At 40.2% G+C, this 19,170-nt stretch overlaps 2 protein-coding genes and 1 pseudogene across 2 annotated transcripts; all 3 read left to right on the plus strand.

The window, feature by feature from the left end:
* The first annotated feature begins 103 nt into the window (after window positions 1-103).
* On the plus strand, window positions 104-964 carry LOC108896687 (odorant receptor 131-2-like; annotated as a pseudogene).
* A 2,891-nt stretch (window positions 965-3,855) lies between these two features.
* On the plus strand, window positions 3,856-4,989 carry LOC108896688 (odorant receptor 131-2-like). The gene has a single exon (XM_018695913.2). It carries the CDS (start codon window positions 4,045-4,047, stop codon window positions 4,987-4,989), a length of 945 nt encoding a protein of 314 aa, XP_018551429.1. The 5' UTR covers window positions 3,856-4,044.
* Window positions 4,990-17,928: 12,939 nt separating this feature from the next.
* On the plus strand, window positions 17,929-18,528 carry LOC108896692 (odorant receptor 131-2-like). Its single transcript, XM_018695916.1, has one exon. The coding sequence runs from the start codon at window positions 17,929-17,931 to the stop codon at window positions 18,526-18,528; it is 600 nt and encodes a 199-aa protein (XP_018551432.1).
* Window positions 18,529-19,170: the final 642 nt, after the last annotated feature.

The following is a 19,170-nucleotide window of genomic DNA, read 5'->3' on the forward strand; positions in this document are numbered from 1 at the left end:
CACAGTTTAGTCATAGATGAGTTCTTGCCTTCTTTCAGATCTATCTTTAGAGCTAACTATATGTGGCAGTGTCTAAAACCTTTGCATGTGTGATCAGAAATATATGGCAGCCAATAATTCTTCAGTGTACGAGATCAGTGATAAGGTCATTTTAGTTCAAGTGTTTGTGGCACTTTTCCTGTGCATCAATGTTTTGCTGATCAGAACCTTTTTTATGAAGGATTTTTCTACACAACCATGCGCTACATCTTTTTTGCTATTACACTAATGTCTGATTGTTTGTTTTTACTCATGACTAATATCTTGCTCATTTTTAGTTATTTTCACTTTACCATAGAAATATGGTTGTGCCTTACTGTATATATTGTTTTGTCTGTATACACTTTTGTCACACCAGTTACTCTGACAGCAATGACCCTGGAGCGCTATGTGGCCATTTGTATGCCCCTGCGTCATGGAGAGCTCTGCTCCACACGCAGCGCTCTGCACTGTATCCTCATCATTCACAGCCTCAGCTCTGTGCCCTGCATTGTTACTCTTTCCATCTTCTTTGCATCTGCCACCCACAGCTTCTACACTCAGAGCAGAGTATGCTCTGTGGAAATCTTTATCTTTCACACTTGCAGGGTCATATTAGGTCAGCAATAAGTCAGTTTTATTTCTTGATCATGTGTATCGCCATTGTTTCCTCCTATGTTAAAATAATGAAAGTGGCCAAAGCTGCATCAGGAGAGAATAAAAAGTCAACAAAGAAAGGGCTCAGAACAGTGCTTCTTCATGGTTCCAGCTGCTGCTCTGTCTCATCCAGTTGTGGTGCCCATTCATAGAAGCTGCTGTACTTCAGGTTAATTTAATGTTATTTATTAATGTCAGGTACTTTAATTATATAACTTTTATTCTTGCTCCAAGATGTCTAAGTCCTCTCATTTATGGCCTGAGAGATGAAATGTTTTTCGTGCTCTGAAATACTATGCTCTCTGTGGTTTGTATAAGAAACAACCATCAGATTTACTTTGATTAACAAAGTCAAGTCATGATGTTACACCACTAAAATAACATGTTATATATATATATGTCTAATTTTACTTACATTGTTATTTTATAGAAAAATGTAATCTAAATGTTTCAGTGGATTCTTTATAACAACACAAAAAATAACTAAAAAAATCATAGATGTGTCTGGGAATGTTGACATTTTCTATTCATGATCATGCGTGTGATTATGTAGCACTGGTGAAAATCTCATTCCCTGTACATTTGCTAACAATATATTAAACTCACCCACGTAATCTCCCTCTTCATATTTATTGAAATCATGTGTTAATTTCCTAAATCCGATCCTAAATATTATATGACTGTACTAACATTTAAAACTATTTCCAGTATAATTGTTACAGTGATAACTGTCTTGGAAATAAATGCTCTTTTGCTCCATATTTTGAGTGTGTGCCTGGATCATTAACAGTGAAGCCTCTGGCTCTTTGAATATGTATATTTTGAATATATATATTTGATTTTGAACAGTCTACCCACTCTTATGAAGGTTAAAGACCAAAAAGTTATATCACAATTTCTGCCAGGCAGGCACCACTACACTGGAAACAAATTGCTGATGCATGGACTGCAGGGCCATTTTAAAACAACCTTTGTTGCATATTATTCCTCACTCAGCCTTTTGGTGATCCAGTTGTTGTACACTTTAACCCCCATTTTCAGGCATTATAAAATGTTTTGACAGGGTTTAAACAAAAACATAAGTTTCCACCTCATGGTTGTATGCCTCTGCCAGCCTGTTAAGACTCATATAATATACTATGTAGAAGACTTTAAAAGGGAATTACTAAGGAATTTAGTAAAATGTATGAACTTGTAATGTACAGAGGACTGATAAGACAGCTTTGTTACATTGTACACCATCACCTGAAGCTCAATATCAGCTAAACCAATGAGCTTGTGGTGGACTACCAAAGGAGCTACAAACTCTAAACCATGGATGCTTCACACACATCTTCAACCCAGCAGCACAGAAGATCTATACAAGATTGGTGTTACCGACTAAGTATCTGTCTATGTGTGAAATATGCTCACAGTCTCCCTTTCTTTTCCTGAGTTGTGGTGTTGAATAACGGCCAGGAAAGTGTTTTTGCAGAACATTATGTTGTCACATTGACCTTTGACTTTTTATCACTATTCGTTTTATCCTATTTGACATTTGAGCTAATTTTTTGTTTGAGTTCACTGTGACCTTGACCTTTGACCTACCAAATTCTAATAAGTTCATCCTTAAGTCCAAGTGAATGTTTGTGCCAAATGTGAAGAAATTCTCTCATGCTGTTCCTGAGATATGACATTCATGGGAATGGGGGTGGATAGACAGACAGCCTGAAAACATGGCTGGCCATGGCTGTTTCTAGTGCTGTGGCATAAAAATTGTGGTTACGTGAAAGTCTGTGATAGGACACAAAATCATAGGTGCTACGTGACTTTAACACATGGATAGAGAACTTGGGGGGAAAAGGGTCTTAAAACTTATCTGGTAGAGCTACTGAATATCACTCTAAAGCAGACATGTCAAACTAAAGGCTCGCGGGCCAAATCCGGCAGTTTAAGTGGCCCGCGAGAGCTTTCAAGGACTATTATTATCATATCATGTATCATAAAATACAATCCTATACCGCTTTACATAAGTACAGTAAATGCATTTCGATTTTGTTACCTGTGCAATGAAAGCATCTAGCCACTGGGTGGCAGTGTCTCAATAACAATCATTTCCTACTGCGGTTTTTCAGTCAGTGATAGGGTCTGGAAAAAATGTAAATAGTGCCAGAATGTCCAAGAATTGGGTAAGCGAATACATGTTTGTACTTAATGGAGACAAGCCGGTGTGTCTTCTTTGCTACGAGGCAGCGGCAGTGTCCAAGGAAAACAATTTACACCTAGACAGCGAGCACGGAGCTAAGTATGCTAGCCTTAGCCACCAAGAAAAGCAACAGAAGGTCCAAGAACTAAAAGGCGGCCTGCATGTCTCAGCAGAATATGTTTGCAAAAAATGATGTAGTGGTGAAAGCCAGCTTTTTTGTGGTTGAAGAAGTCGCCCGAGCTTTAAAGTGTCTTTCAGAAGGTGCATTTTTAAAGCAGCGTATGCTGTGAATGTACGTGAGCAGGTGTGCCTTGACCAGAGACAAGCAGAGTCCGGGAACTAGCAGAAACTCTGGCTGGAGAAGCGCGCAGTTATCTGGCTTTTTCCAATAGCCGTTGATGCTGATACAGCGCATTTGGCCATTTTTTAAGAGGCCTGAAGGCAGACTTGTACGTGAGTGAGGAGCTCCATGCACGGGACGACAAGGGAAAGGGATATCTTCTGTGAGGTGGAGTAGCCCGTAAGTAAAATGAAATTACCCTGGGAGAAGTTGGTGGGGCTTATTACCGATACCATGTGTGGTGAGAGAACTGGCTTGGTTTGACTGGTAAAAGAGAAAAAAAGCAACTGCCACACACCCCTGATAACTTACCTTTCAAAACTAGTTATTAATTGAGTTACTATTAAAACAAATAATAATTGATTGCAGAGGCAATCATGTAATATGAGAGAGTAGATACATTTATATAGTTTTACAGTTAAAACTAGCCCTTTGAGGTCAACCACAATGCTGATGTGGCCCGGGGTGAAATTGAGTTTGACACCCCTGCTCTAAAGTCTCTTCAGCAGTCAGCTACTGTAGCTATAAATAGCCAGTTAGAGTAGTGATGACAGTGTGGTGAGCAAAGCTTCATCTGGTGTTATTCTGGGATGTTCTAGTCACTCCTATCAAGTCACCACGCTCAACCTTCCCAGAAGGCTGCACTGCACTCAGGAAAGAAAAAAAATAACATGCCATGTTACTGCAGAGAAGATTTGGTAAATGGTAGTATTTGAAGAAGTTCTTATTGCTTAAAAGAAGACTGATATTGGACTTGACTAAGACTGTCATTTTATTGTATGTTGATATCAGGGGGTATATTATTTGACTTCTGGTAGTGGCTTCAATATTTTATATATGTAGTATGGCAGATAACAACTCATTGGTTGGTGGTGAGTCCTTGCAGAAGCAGGTCAGTGAACGGGTCATTATAGTGCAGCTTCTGGTGTTGATTTTCCTTTTCATAAACTTGTTGCTCATTGTGACTTTTTTTTCAAAGGCCTACTTCTACACAACCATGCGATACATCTTATTTGTTGTTACACTGTTGTCTGATAGCTTGATATTAATCATGTCTGATATCCTGCTCATCTTGAACTATTTTCGTTTCACAATGCAAATTGGCTTGTGTGTCATGGTCTATATCTTTTTGGTTCTGTACACTTTTGTCACACCAGTTACTCTGACAGCAATGACCCTGGAGCGCTACGTGGCCATTTGTATGCCCCTTCGCCATGGAGAGCTCTGCTCCACACACAGCACTCTACATTGCGTCCTCATCATTCATGGCCTCAGCTCTGTACCAGTCACTGTCATTCTCTCTATGTTTTTTGCATCAGCCCCACATAGCTTGTATGCCCAATACAGGATATGCTCAATGGACTTATTTGTCCCTCTCAGATGGCAGGATCACTTTAAATTAGTTGTATATCAGTGCTACTTTTTAGTCATGTCTGTCACCATCATTTTTTCCTACACTGAGATTATGAAAGTGGCCAAAGCTGCATCAGGAGAGAATAAAAAGTCAACAAAGAAAGGGCTTCTAACAGTGCTTCTTCATGGTTTCCAGCTGCTCCTTTGTTTTATCCAGTTGTGGTGCCCATTCATAGAAACTGCTTTACTTCTGATTGATTTCAAGTTATTTGATTATGTCAGGTACTTCAATTACATAATGTTTTATCTTGCTCCAAAATGTCTGAGTCCTGTCATTTATGGCCTCAGAGATGAAAAGTTTTTTCTTGCACTGAAACACAGTGCGTTCTTTGGATTATACTATGTAAAAAGCAATGTGCAGGTTTCTTTTGTTTGACAAATTTGCATTATGATCTGTTTGATCTATAATCTTTTAATTTCACACTAATATTTATTAACATTCTTATGTCTTTAAAACATGCAAAACATATTATTCTACATCAGCCTTGATCATGGATTTGTTAGTCAATGTACATTATTATATTTGAATTTTTCTGAACATGTCTGACATAGTTTAACTATGTTGTTTTTAGGGAAAATGTAATATATGATCCAACAAATCCACATCAGTGACTCTGTATTAATATTGTCTAAACCCTATAAAGGTCTCACTAAAGTGTAGTGTCTAAGGTCAGCAGACTCTCATCAATTAGGCAGACCCCCCCAAAAGTCACATCACATCTGCCATTTTTCTGAATGATTTGTGCCAGTTTCTTTGTGAAAAAAGTGTACATTCTTACCTTTACCCTTTTGCAGGGTTCTTATTTTCAAATAAGTAAACCATAATCATTAGATTTGTCTGAGATACATATTCTGATCAATACTTGGAAATGAAGATTATTAACTAGCTGAAAAAAAAGCACAGCTGAAAAAACTGGTCCACTTACAAGTAAGAAGCCTGCTTTTGTCTATTCCTGTCTAATCTCAAGGACACATTCATTCAAAAAAGTAAAGTGGCATATTAAAATAGAGGGTCACGTTTTTCAGTCATCCGTCCCATGTGTCTGATGGGACGAGTTTCTGTTTTAATCAATACAGCATACTCATGTATGTACAAAAGACCACAAGTGTAACTTCAAGTATATTTTCTTCCATTCTGCATGCTTTGCTTGAGTGGTGGACACTGATGGAGGACTGAAGATGCTGCTGCTGCTCTGCTAACGTGCTGCTTTGACTACAGAGCCTTCACGGACATTGTGTAATAGGGATGGGGCATAGTGAGTGGTCAGTAGCAGCGGTGTGTGTGTGTGTGTGTGTGTGTGTGTGTGTGTATGGCTCTCCCCAGAACCATATTGTAGTGACCAATGTGAGTTTCCTCTGTAGGGTGGCTGAGCTCAGCCTTTGAGACATGGTAAGGGGTTCAGAGCTCCTTCCTGTCGAAAAGAGCAAGAGGTGGCTCGGGCCTCTGATTAGATGACATCAGCCATTGAGGGCAAGCTGTGTGGTGATGACAGTACTCAGGTGATCAAAGTTTCATTTGGTGTTATTTTTGGATCTTCTAGTCTTTAAAGTCATCATGCACAGTCCTCTCTCAGAGGGCTGCACAGAGTTCTGCAGGAGACATGACTCTCTGGAACAGCATGGAGGGTTTGGTAAACTGCTGTATTTAACAGTACATGAGCAATTCATAGAAACTTTGATCATCTTGTAAAAAGCACCTGATTTTCTAACACTCTACATAATGATAATTTGCTAGATTTTTTATCTCTGGCAGTGCCTCAAACACTTGTGTATTTGCTTAGTAAACAGGGATCAAGATACATGGCTGCTAACAACTCAGTGACTGGTGATGATTTGTGGTACGTACATGTCAGGTACAGTACTCTGCAGGTCGTGCTGGTCTTTTTTATTTCCTCCAACCTGTTGCTGATCATAACCTTTTTTAAGAAGGAGTATTTCTACACGACTGCACGCTACATCTTATTTGCTGTTGCATTACTGTCAGATAGTTTTGTATTATTATTATCTAATATCCAGCTCATCTTGCTCCATTTTGACGTTCCCATTCAAGTCTGGTTATGTATCATTATCGTTGTTGTAGTAATTCTGTATCTTACAGTCACACCAGTTACTCTGACAGTAATGACCCTGGAACGCTATGTGGCCATTTGTATGCCCTTGCGTCATGGAGAGCTCTGCACCACACGCAATACTATGCATTTTATCCTCATCATTCATGGCCTCAGCTCTGTGCCTTGTATTCTTATTCTCTCCACCATCTTTGTATCAGCATCCCTTAGCTTCTACAAGCAATATCAAATATGTTTAGTGGAGTTAATGTTAGTTCACGTTTGGCAGCATAATTTTAGGGCTGGTTTATATCAAGTCCAGTTTTTGATTATGTGCATCATTGTTATTTTCTGCTATGTTAAAATAATGAAAGTGGCCAAAGCTGCATCAGGAGAGGATAAAAAGTCAACAAAGAAAGGGCTCAGAACAGTGCTTCTTCATGGTTTTCAGCTGCTGCTCTGTCTCATTCAGATGTGGTGCCCCTTAATAGAATCTTCATTACTTCAGATTAATGTTACTTTATATGTAGTTGTCAGGTACATTAACTTTATACTGTTTTATCTTGCTCCAAGATGTCTGAGTCCTCTCATTTATGGACTCAGAGATGAAGTCTTTTTTCGTGCACTGAAACACTATGCCTCTTTTGGTTTGCATAAAAGAGATATTATTTGACAAATTAGAATCACAGTTATTCTCTGTCTCTTTGTAGTTGTTTATCTATGACAAGTGTGGACGTTGCACTGGGCTTTATTGACTGATGCTCACAACAATGAGCCAGCAGGCCTCTCTGTGTTTTCCCACAAAACCACAGTGGCGGTGCTGATGGATATGTATCAGCTCCTACATAATATTGTAATGATATTCAGTGACTTGGCATTCACTGAGTTGGCAGCCGTCAGTCATAAGTTTCTATATATTGTGCAGCACAGTTTTGCTTTGAGATGGAAAATGCACCATGTTATTAAATCCTTAATATGCATCACTATGTTCATGTTGTTAGAGTCAAATTTGCTGATAAGACTGATTAACTGGATAATTTAGTAACACAGGTACTTGTTTTTGAGCTTTGTCTGTGCACACAGCAGTCAAACATTAGGTATAAATAGTTAGTTTTGAGCAATTAGATGCTGTGTAATGTTGGCCAAGATGAAAAAGAAAATAAATAGATACATGCATTTTAAGTCTCCCAAACTTTATATACCATCATTAGTACATGTATATAGATTGTGTAAAGCATATCAGTGGTTAATAGGTTTGCAATACTGAGGATATTTAAGTTGAAGTACAGTGTACATTATAGAAATGGAAATGCAATACTAATTCAAATAATTTTGCTTTATTGCATCATCATTTATTTAAGGTAACGACATCTTTCAACACATTACAAGCATACAAAGCAAATACCCTCTATGGTATATTACTTTATTAGTTGTTCTCCAGATTGAAGAGGGTGTTGGAAATTGCTGTTAGTCCTATCTGTTTGGCATAATGATATTCCCCCATTTTAAACCAATGGAAGAAAACAGCTACATCAGTGAAATAATGAAAGTGGCCAAAGTTGCATAAGGAGAGAACAGTGATTCTCCATGTTTTCCTGCTGCTGCTCTGTCACATCCAGCAATGGTGCCTGTTCATAGAGACGAGATAGCTGTACTTCAAATTAATTTCAGATTATTTGGTGATGTAAAGTATTTAAATACAACTGTCATCCTGTATGAAACAAATCCACAGGTCATCTGTGCAAGCAGCTTACCATGAATCATAGTTAACGTTTTATTGTTAGGTAGTGTCTAGCTGCTATAGAAATTATGACAGGAGCAAAGGAGGATTCCAGATGACATAGTGTATAGAGAGAGAAAATCTGAGTTAGGAGGAAGTTGGAGTGATTGGATGAAACATCAAAACACAGGTATTTGACACGGGGGTTGTTTGCAGCCAAGTATGAAGCAGGTGGAATAAGAATCAGCACCTCTAAGTCTGAGGCCATGGCTCTCAGCTGGAAAATGGTGGACCGTAGATTATAGATGTACTTTCATTTTTACTCTTGATCAAAGATGTATGTTGATAAGAGGGTTATTGCTACAAGTTATACAGTCCATATATAACCTAAGTTAGAGCTGTGTTTGTGATTTTCATGAAAATGCTCTAAAGGCACTGCTTGAGGGAAGAGTGTCTGGTCTGGGGACCACAGAACTGTGGTTGATGTGGTTCTACTGACTTCATCAGACCGTGACTTTCAGCATACACTGAGGCAGTTTACAGCACTTAGTTAAGTGGCCAGGAAAAGAATCAAAGTCCAAGTCTGCGGTTCTGAACTGGAAAATGGTGAGATGTTTCTCCGCGTGAAGAAGTTCAAGGAGTTCTAATTCAAGATTTAGGGTAAAATGGAGAGTAAGATCAACATGCAAGTTGGTGCAGTAATTCTCGTGAGCTTGGTGTTATTTCTGGATGTTCTAGTCTTTAAAGTCATCATGCACAGTCCTCTCTCAGAGGGCTTCACAGAGCTCAGCAGGAGATGTTACTCTCTGGAACAGAATGTAGGGTTCGGTAAACTGCTGTATTTAACAGTACATGAGCTACTCAGAGGAACTTAACTTTAATCATTGTGAAGAAAAAATCAGATTTTCAATTGACAGACACATATCAAGACTTAACTGGATTTTTGGCAGTGCCTCACACGTGTGTGCTTGCTTGATATATATGGCTGCCAACAACTCATTGGCTGGTGATGATTTCTTGCTAGATAAGTTCGAGCTCATTATTGTGCAGATCCTGGTGATGATTTTTCTCTGCATCAACTTGTTGCTCATCATTACTTTTTTTTTAAAAAGGAGTGCTTTCACACAAGTGCTCGCTACATCTTATTTGCTGTAACATTACTGTCAGATAGCTTCTTGTTATTCATGTCTGGTATCCTGGTCATCTGGGCCATTTTTTATTTAACTATTCAAGTTTGGTTATGTATTATTATCTCTGTTATGCATGAGTTACATCAACTTCCTGGTTAATGACGAAGCATCGAAATTCACCACGCTGCCACAGACACAGCCTTCAACAAAACATCAAAATTTTCACAAAAAGGCATCATGATGGCCTTAAGGCTTTCCTGACCAAGTCTAAAGTGGATCATATTAACCTGCTAGTAACAGGAAGTCAAAGTCTAAAACATGTAATTTCCTGTGGCTAATAGGCGGCACTATAACTTTTTGTGAATATTGACATGTGGGTGTGTTCATGTCAGGACCCTCATTATCACTGTGAAATTGGGGGATGACTGAATAAAGTATGGCTGAGTTACAGCAAGTTAAACACAATTTCCTGTTTCATTGCGAGGCATTGAAATTTGAGGTGCCGCCACGGCTACACTCTTCGACGTCAACAAATTATTTTAATAACTTTCAATCACAAAGGCCTCAAGAGTATCCTGACCAAGTTTGAGGTTGATATGATAAAAATTGTGGGAGGAGTTTGATCAAATACAATGTCCCCAAATGCCAACAAATGGCCAAAATGAGCAAAATTTTCAAATTAAAATTATGGCCGACTTCCTGTAGGTTTGAGGCCATGCTGTCAAGAGACTTTTTGGTGCGTCTCAGCATGTTACATCATGCCTCAGAATTTCGTCCACCTCAAACAAACTAAGCCCAATGGCAAGGGGGTTTTAAGTATGTTCAAGGGGGCACTATGGAGCCATTTTATGGTGGCAATGAACGAGACCCCTTCAGATGTCAGTTTTCGCCAGGTCTGATGCGTGTGCAAAGTTTTGTGAGTTTTTGAGCATGTTTAGGCCCTCAAAAATGTGGTTTTAGCATCACAATAATTATTACGGTTACAATAGAGCCTTCGCATGAAGTTCTTGTGCCCTACTTAACTCCAACCACTCATTCCTACAATATAAAATAGGCTATGCTAAAACAGGGCTAATGAGTCCAACTATAGTGCGGGCTACCGCATGCACTCAAAAGTTGCGAGCACCAGGCCTGGCACACCCAACTAGGCAGGTTAGCAGCCAGGCATAAGCGCGGCCAGTTTTTCTCTGCTCTGAACAGCTCCCCAGTCCAGGATCTGTCAACAAAAAAAACAAACTAAATTGACACAAAAAAGGCAGGGATAAAAACAGACATAATTAGAAGCCGTAAGGCATACATACCGATAGGTGACATTTGTCACCTGCATGGGAGGTGTGCTCCACACCAGAGAGGCAGTGGTGACAAGACGGCCAAGAGAGCAGCTTGTGAGCCAACCGCACCGGCACAAGGCCCACAACATGAATAACTATGGTAAAATAAGGTGCAATCAGTAGTGAGTCAGAGCCATAAATTGACAACCAAGACAGCTACTGCTACATTACCTGCTACAGTGGCAACAGGAGCCGGAAGCAAGACGATCGGGAATTGGGCGGTCAGAGCAAGATCAAGAGGGGGGTCAGGTGGGACACTGCATCCCGTTGTAATGTGCCCCCAACGTCTGATTGGCTGATGAGGGAAAGTGAATGGAAAGGCAGTAGAATCACCTACATTAGTAGCAGGGATGAAACTCATCCTGCTACATTTGGTTATGTATTATTATCTCTGTTGTGATACTTCTTTATGTTACAGTCACACCAGTTACTCTGACAGTAATGACCCTGGAACGCTATGTGGCCATTTGTATGCCCTTGCGTCATGGAGAGCTCTGCTCCACGTGCAGCACTATGCATTGTATCTTCATCATTCATGGCCTCAGCTCTGTGCCCTGCATTGTTATTCTCTGCACCTTCTTTGCATCAGCATCTCTTAGCTTCTACAAACAATATCAGATATGTTCAGTTGAGATGTTTATATTTCACACATGGCAGGATCATCTTAGATCAGCCGTGTATCAATTCCAGTTTTTGATTATGTGCATCATCGTTGTTTTCTGCTGTGAAAATAATGAGAGTGGCCAAAGCTGCATCAGGAGAGAATAAAAAGTCAACAAAGAAAGTAGTCAGAACAGTGGTTCTCCATGCTTTCCTGCTGCTGCTCTGTCACATCCAGCTGTGGTGCCTGTTAGTGACTGTTAAGCAGTCCATTTACCTTGCTGTACAATCACCAACGTGACTCAAGTGGTTAAGTGGAGATGACGATACTTTGGCAAACACAGTTTAAACTGGTGTTATCTACCTTTAAAAAGTCCTCTTCAGCAGTGTGTGTGTGTGTGTGTGTGTGTGTGTGTGTGTGTGTCTCCCCAGAACCATGTTGGAGGTTCTGTGGCCTTCAGCATGCACTGTGGCAGGCCCAATGTGAAGAGGCCAGGATGAGAATAAGGAAGTCTGAAGTCATGGCTCTCAGCTGTAAAATGGTGGACTCTTCTGTGAAAGTGAGTTGTTGCTTCTTTGGGTGTGTGTGTGTGTGTAAAGGAGTTCAAAGATTTCATGGTCTGAGTATAAGATCAACACATGAATTGGTGAAGCAAAGTGATCATTGTTGTGGTAAAGAGTTAAGCCTGAAGGTGAAGCTTTTTTTTTTCCATGTTCAGACCTTCACCTATCCACATGAGCTTTAGGTAGAGGCCAAAAGAATGACATTGTGGGTACAAGTGACCAACATGAGTTGCCTCTGTAGGGAGGCTGAGCTCAGCCTTTGAGACATGGTAAGGGGTTCAGAGCTCCTTCCTGTCGAAAAGAGCAAGTAGAGGTGGCTCGGGCCTCTGATTAGATGACATCAGCCATTGAGGACAAGCTGTGTGGTGATGACAGTACTCAGGTGATCAAAGTTTCATTTGGTGTTATTTTTGGATCTTCTAGTCTTTAAAGTCATCATGCACAGTCCTCTCTCAGAGGGCTGCACAGAGTTCTGCAGGAGACATGACTCTCTGGAACAGCATGGAGGGTTTGGTAAACTGCTGTATTTAACAGTACATGAGCAATTCATAGTAACTTTGATCATCTTGTAAAAAGCACCTGATTTTCTAACACTCTACATAATGATAATTTGCTGGATTTTTTATCTCTGGCAGTGCCTCAAAGGCTTGTGTATTTGCTTAGTAAACAGGGATCAAGATACATGGCTGCTAACAACTCAGTGACTGGTGATTATGTGTGGTTCCGGTTAAGGTACACTATTTTGCAGGTCCTGCTGGTCTTTTTTATTTCCACCAATCTGTTGCTGATCATAACCTTTTTTAAGAAGGAGCATTTCTACACGACTGCACGCTACATCTTGTTTGCTGTTGCATTACTGTCAGATAGTTTTGTATTATTTGCATCTAATATCCAGCTCATCTTGCTCCATTTTCGCTTTCCCATTCAAGTCTGGTTATGTATCATTATCTCTGTTGTGATAAATGTGTATGTTACAGTCACACCAGTTACTCTGACAGTAATGACCCTGGAGCGCTATGTGGCCATTTGTATGCCCCTGCGTCATGGAGAGCTCTGCACCACACGCAAAACTATGCATTGTATCCTCATTATTCATGGCCTCAGCTCTGTGCCTTATATTCTTATTCTCTCCACCATCTTTGTATCAGCATCTCTTAGCTTCTACAAGCAATATCAAATATGTTTAGTGGAGTTCATGTTAGTTAATGCTTGGCAGCATTATTTTAGGGCAGGAATATATCAAGTCCAATTTTTGATTATATGCATCATTGTTATTTTCTGCTATGTTAAAATAACGAAAGTGGCCAAAGCTGCATCAGGAGAGGATAAAAAGTCAACAAAGAAAGGGCTCAGAACTGTGCTTCTTCATTGTTTTCAGCTGCTGCTCTGTCTCATTCAGTTGTGGTGCCCATTCATAGAATCTTCATTACTTCAGATTAATGTTAGTTTATACGAAATTGTCAGGTACTTTAACTTTATACTGTTTCATCTTGCTCCAAGATGTCTGAGTTCTCTCATTTATGGACTCAGAGATGAAGTCTTTTTTCATGCACTGAAACACTATGCCTCTTTTGGTTTGCATAAAAGAGATATTATTTGACAAATTAGAATCATATTTATTCACTGTCTCTTTTTAGTTGTTTTTCTATGACAAGTGTGGATGTTGCACTGGGCTTTATTGACTGATGCTCACAACAATGAGCCAGCAGGCCTCTCTGTGTTTTTCCACAAAACCACAGTGGCGGTGCTGATGGATATGTATCAGCTCCTACATAATATTGTAATGATATTCAGTGACTTGGCATTCACTGAGTTGGCAGCAGTCAGTCAAAAAGTTTCTATACATTGTGCAGCACAGTTTTGGTTTGAAATGGAAAATGTACCATGTTATTAAATCCTTAATATTAATTACTATGTTCATGTTGTTAGAGTCGAATTTGCTGATAAGACTGATTAACTGGCTAATTTAATAATACAGGTACTTGTTTTTGAACTTTGTCTGTGCACACAGCAGTCAAACATTTTCAAGCAGGACTTTGATTAAGCTTTTGTGCTTGTCTGACCACATTTGAGTTGAATCAGGTCAACCCACTTGGATGACACACATCGTTTCCTGTTGTCAATAGATGGCGCTATGTCTATGCCTCTATATTGGCATGTAGATGTGTTCAGGCCATGACACTAAGCAAACGTGAAGTTTGGGGGAGATTGGACAGTGCATGCAGGAGTTACAACAACTTCCTTTTTAATGGTGAAGCATCGAAATTCACCATGGCGACACAGCAAGGGTCTCCCATGAAGACTCACAGTCTTCACAATTCAGCACCATTATGATCTTAATGATTATCTAACCACTTTTGAGGTCAATGAGATCAACCTACCCTAAACACATAATTTCCTGTTTCCACTAGGTGGCGCTATGATAATATCTGTACATTTGAATGTAGATGTGTTCAGGACAGGTCTGTTGTTAAACCTGTGAAATTTGGGGCAGATCAGACAAAGTATGCATGAGTTACATCAACTTCCTGGTTAATGACGAAGCATCGAAATTCACCACGGCGCCACAGACATGCCCTTTAACGGAACATCAAAATTTTCACAAAAAGGCATCATGAAGGGCTTAAAGCTTTCCTGACTGAGTCTGAAGTGGATCATATTAACCTGCTAGTAACAGGAAGTCAAAGTCTAAAACATGTAATTTCCTGTGGCTAATAGGTGGCGCTATAACTTTTTGTGAATATTGACATGTGGGTGTGTTCATGTCGGGACCCTCATCATCACTGTGAAATTGGGGGATGACTGAATAAAGTATGGCTGAGTTACAGCAAGTTAAACGCAATTTCCTGTTTCATTGCGAGGCATTGAAATTTGAGGTGCCGCGACGGCTACACTCTTCGACGTCAACAAATTATTTTAATAACTTTCAATCACAAAGGCCTCAAGAGTATCCTGACCAAGTTTGAGGTTGATATGATAAAAATTGTGGGAGGAGTTTGATCAAATACAATGTCCCCAAATGCCAACAAATGGCCAAAATGAGCAAAATTTTCAAATTAAAATTAAAATGGCCAACTTCCTGTAGGTTTGAGGCCATGCTGTCAAGAGACTTTTTGGTGCGTCTCAGCATGTTACATCATGCCTCAGAATTTTGTTCACCCTGGACATACTAAGTCCAATGGCAAGAGGGTTTTAAGTATGTCCAAGGAGGCGCTATGGAGCCATTTTATGGTGGCAATGAACGAGACCCCTTCAGATGTCAGTTTTCGCCAGGTCTGATGCGTGTGCAAAGTTTTGTGAGTTTTTGAGCATGTTTAGGCCCTCAAAAATGTGGTTTTAGCATCACAATAATTATTACAGTTACAATAGAGCCTTCGCATGAAGTTCTTGTGCCCTAATTAACCCCAACCACTCATTCATACATTATAAAATAGCCTATGCTAAAACAGGGCTAATGAGTCCAACTATAGTGCGGGCTACCGCATGCACTCAAAAGTTGCGAGCACCAGGCCTGGCACACCCAACTAGGCAGGTTAGCAGCCAGGCTTAAGCACTGCCAGTTTTTCTCTGCTCTGAACAGCTCCCGAGTTCAGGATCTGTCAAAAAAAAAAAAAAAAAACAGACTAAATTGATACAAAAAAGGCAGGGATAAAAGCAGACATAATTAGAAGCCGTAAGGCATACATACCGATAGGTGCCATTTGTCACCTGAAGGGGAGGTGCGCTCCACACCAGAGCAACAGCGGTGGGAAAACCCCAACAAGACGGCCAAGAGAGCAGCTTGTGAGCCAACCACACCGGCACGAGGCCCACAACACGAATAGCTATGGTAAAATAAGGTGCAATCAGTAGTGAGTCAGAGCCATAAATTGACAACCAAGACAGCTACTGCTACATTACCTGCTACAGTGGCAACAGGAGCCAGAAGCAAGACGACCGGGAAGTGGGCGGTCTCTGGACCAAAGAGCAAGAGGGTCAGGTGGGACACCACATCCCTTTGTAATGTGCCCCCAACGGCTGATTGGCTGATGAAGGAAAGTGAATGGAAAGGCAGTAGATTCACCTACATTAGTAGCAAGGATGAAACTCATCCTGCTACATTTGGTTATGTATTATTATCTCTGTTGTGATACTTCTGTATGTTACAGTCACACCAGTTACTCTGACAGTAATGACCCTGGAGCGCTATGTGGCCATTTGTATGCCCCTGCGTCATGGAGAGCTGTGCTCCACACGCAGCACTATGCATTGTATCCTCATCATTCATGGCCTCAGCTCTGTGCCCTGCATTGTTATTCTCTGCACCTTCTTTGCATCAGCATCTCTTAGCTTCTACAAACAATATCAGATATGTTCAGTTGAGATGTTTATATTTCACACATGGCAGGATCATCTTAGATCAGCCGTGTATCAATTCCAGTTTTTGATTATGTGCATCATCGTTGTTTTCTGCTGTGAAAATAATGAAAGTGGCCAAAGCTGCATCAGGAGAGGATAAAAAGTCAACAAAGAAAGTAGAACAGTGGTTCTCCATGCTTTCCTGCTGCTGCTCTGTCACATCCAGCTGCGGTGCCTGTTAGTGACTGTTAAGCAGTCCATTTACCTTGCTGTACAATCACCAACATGACTCAAGTGGTTAAGTGGAGATGACGATACTTTGGCAAACACAGTTTAAACTGGTGTTATCTACCTTTAAAAAGTCCTCTTCAGCAGGGTGTGTGTGTGTGTGTGTGTGTGTGTGTGTGTGTGTGTGTGTGTCTCCCTAGAACCATGTTGGAGGTTCTGTGGCCTTCAGCATGCACTGTGGCAGGCCCAATGTGAAGAGGCCAGGATGAGAATAAGGAAGTCTGAAGTCATGGCTCTCAGCTGTAAAATGGTGGACTCTTCTGTGAAAGTGAGTTGTTGCTCCTTTGTGTGTGTGTGTGTGTGTGTGTGTGTGTGTGTGTAAAGGAGTTCAAAGATTTCATGGTCTGAGTATAAGATCAACACATGAATTGGTGAAGCAAAGTGATCATTGTTGTGGTAAAGAGTTAAGCCTGAAGGTGAAGCTTTTGATTTACTAGTCAATCCATGTTCAGACCTTCATCTATCCACATGAGCTTTAGGTAGAGGCCAAAAGAATGACATTGTGGGTACAAGTGACATGAGTTTCCTCGGTAGGGTGGCTGAGCTCAGCCTTTGAGACATGGTAAGGGGTTCAGAGCTCCTTCCTGTCGAAAAGAGCAAGTAGAGGTGGCTCGGGCCTCTGATTAGATGACATCAGCCATTGAGGACAAGCTGTGTGGTGATGACAGTACTCAGGTGATCAAAGTTTCATTTGGTGTTATTTTTGGATCTTCTAGTCTTTAAAGTCATCATGCACAGTCCTCTCTCAGAGGGCTGCACAGAGTTCTGCAGGAGACATGACTCTCTGGAACAGCATGGAGGGTTTGGTAAACTGCTGTATTTAACAGTACATGAGCAATTCATAGGAACTTTGATCATCTTGTAAAAAGCACCTGATTTTCTAACACTCTACATAATGATAATTTGCTGGATTTTTTATCTCTGGCAGTGCCTCAAACACTTGTGTATTTGCTTAGTAAACAGGGATCGAGATATATGGCTGCTAACAACTCAGTGGCTGGTGATGATTTGTGGTACGTACATGTCAGGTACAGTATTCTGCAGGTCCTGCTGGTCTTATTTATTTCCACCAACCTGTTGCTGATCATAACCTTTTTTAAGAAGGAGTATTTCTACACGACTGCACGCTACATCTTATTTGCTGTTGCATTACTGTCAGATAGTTTTGTATTATTTGCATCTAATATCCAGCTCATCTTGCTCCATTTTCGCTTTCCCATTCAAGTCTGGTTATGTAGCTTTATCTCTGTTGTAGTAAATGTGTATCTTACAGTCACACCAGTTACTCTGACAGTAATGACCCTGGAGCGCTATGTGGCCATTTGTATGCCCCTGCGTCATGGAGAGCTCTGCACCACACGCAATACTATGCATTGTATCCTCATCATTCATGGCCTCAGCTCTGTGCCTTATATTCTTATTCTCTCCACCATCTTTGTATCAGCGTCTCTTAGCTTCTACAAGCAATATCAAATATGTTTAGTGGAGATAATGTTAGTTCACATTTGGCAGCATTATTTTAGGGCAGGAATATATCAAGTCCAGTTTTTGATTATGTGCATCATTGTTATTTTCTGCTATGTTAAAATAATGAAAGTGGCCAAAGCTGCATCAGGAGAGGATAAAAAGTCAACAAAGAAAGGGCTCAGAACAGTGCTTCTTCATGGTTTTCAACTGCTGCTCTGTCTCATTCAGATGTGGTGCCCCTTAATAGAATCTTCATTACTTCAGATTAATGTTAGTTTATATGTAATTGTCAGGTACATTAACTTTATACTGTTTTATCTTGCTCCAAGATGTCTGAGTCCTCTCATTTATGGACTCAGAGATGAAGTCTTTTTTCATGCACTGAAACACTATGCCTCTTTTGGTTTGCATAAAAGAGATATTATTTGACAAATTAGAATCATATTTATTCTCTGTCTCTTTGTAGTTGTTTTTCTATGACAAGTGTGGATGTTGCACTGGGCTTTATTGACTGATGCTCACAACAATGAGCCAGCAGGCCTCTCTGTGTTTTTCCACAAAACCACAGTGGCGGTGCTGATGGATATGTATCAGCTCCTATATAATATTGTAATGATATTCAGTGACTTGGCATTCACTGAGTTGGCAGCCGTCAGTCATAAGTTTCTATATATTGTGCAGCACAGTTTTGCTTTGAGATGTAAAATGCACCATGTTATTAAATCCTTAATATGCATCACTATGTTCGTGTTGTTAGAGTCAAATTTGCTGATAAGACTGATTAACTGGATAATTTAGTAACACAGGTACTTGTTTTTGAGCTTTGTCTGTGCACACAGCAGTCAAACATTACGTATAAATAGTTAGTTTTAAATAGTTAGTTTTGAGCAATTAGATGCTGTGTAATGTTTTTCCTCTGCTTACAGTTCTGACACTTTTCCTCTGCTCTCTAAAATTCTGTCAGTCAGAAGCTCAAGCCCTGGACCATGCATACATTGGCCAAGATGAAAAAGAAAATAAATAGATGCATGCATTTTAAGTCTCCCAAACTTTATATACCATCATTAGTAC

The sequence above is a fragment of the Lates calcarifer genome, unplaced genomic scaffold, assembly GCF_001640805.2.
Source record: "Lates calcarifer isolate ASB-BC8 unplaced genomic scaffold, TLL_Latcal_v3 _unitig_413_quiver_995, whole genome shotgun sequence".
NCBI classification, from domain to species: domain Eukaryota; kingdom Metazoa; phylum Chordata; class Actinopteri; family Centropomidae; genus Lates; species Lates calcarifer.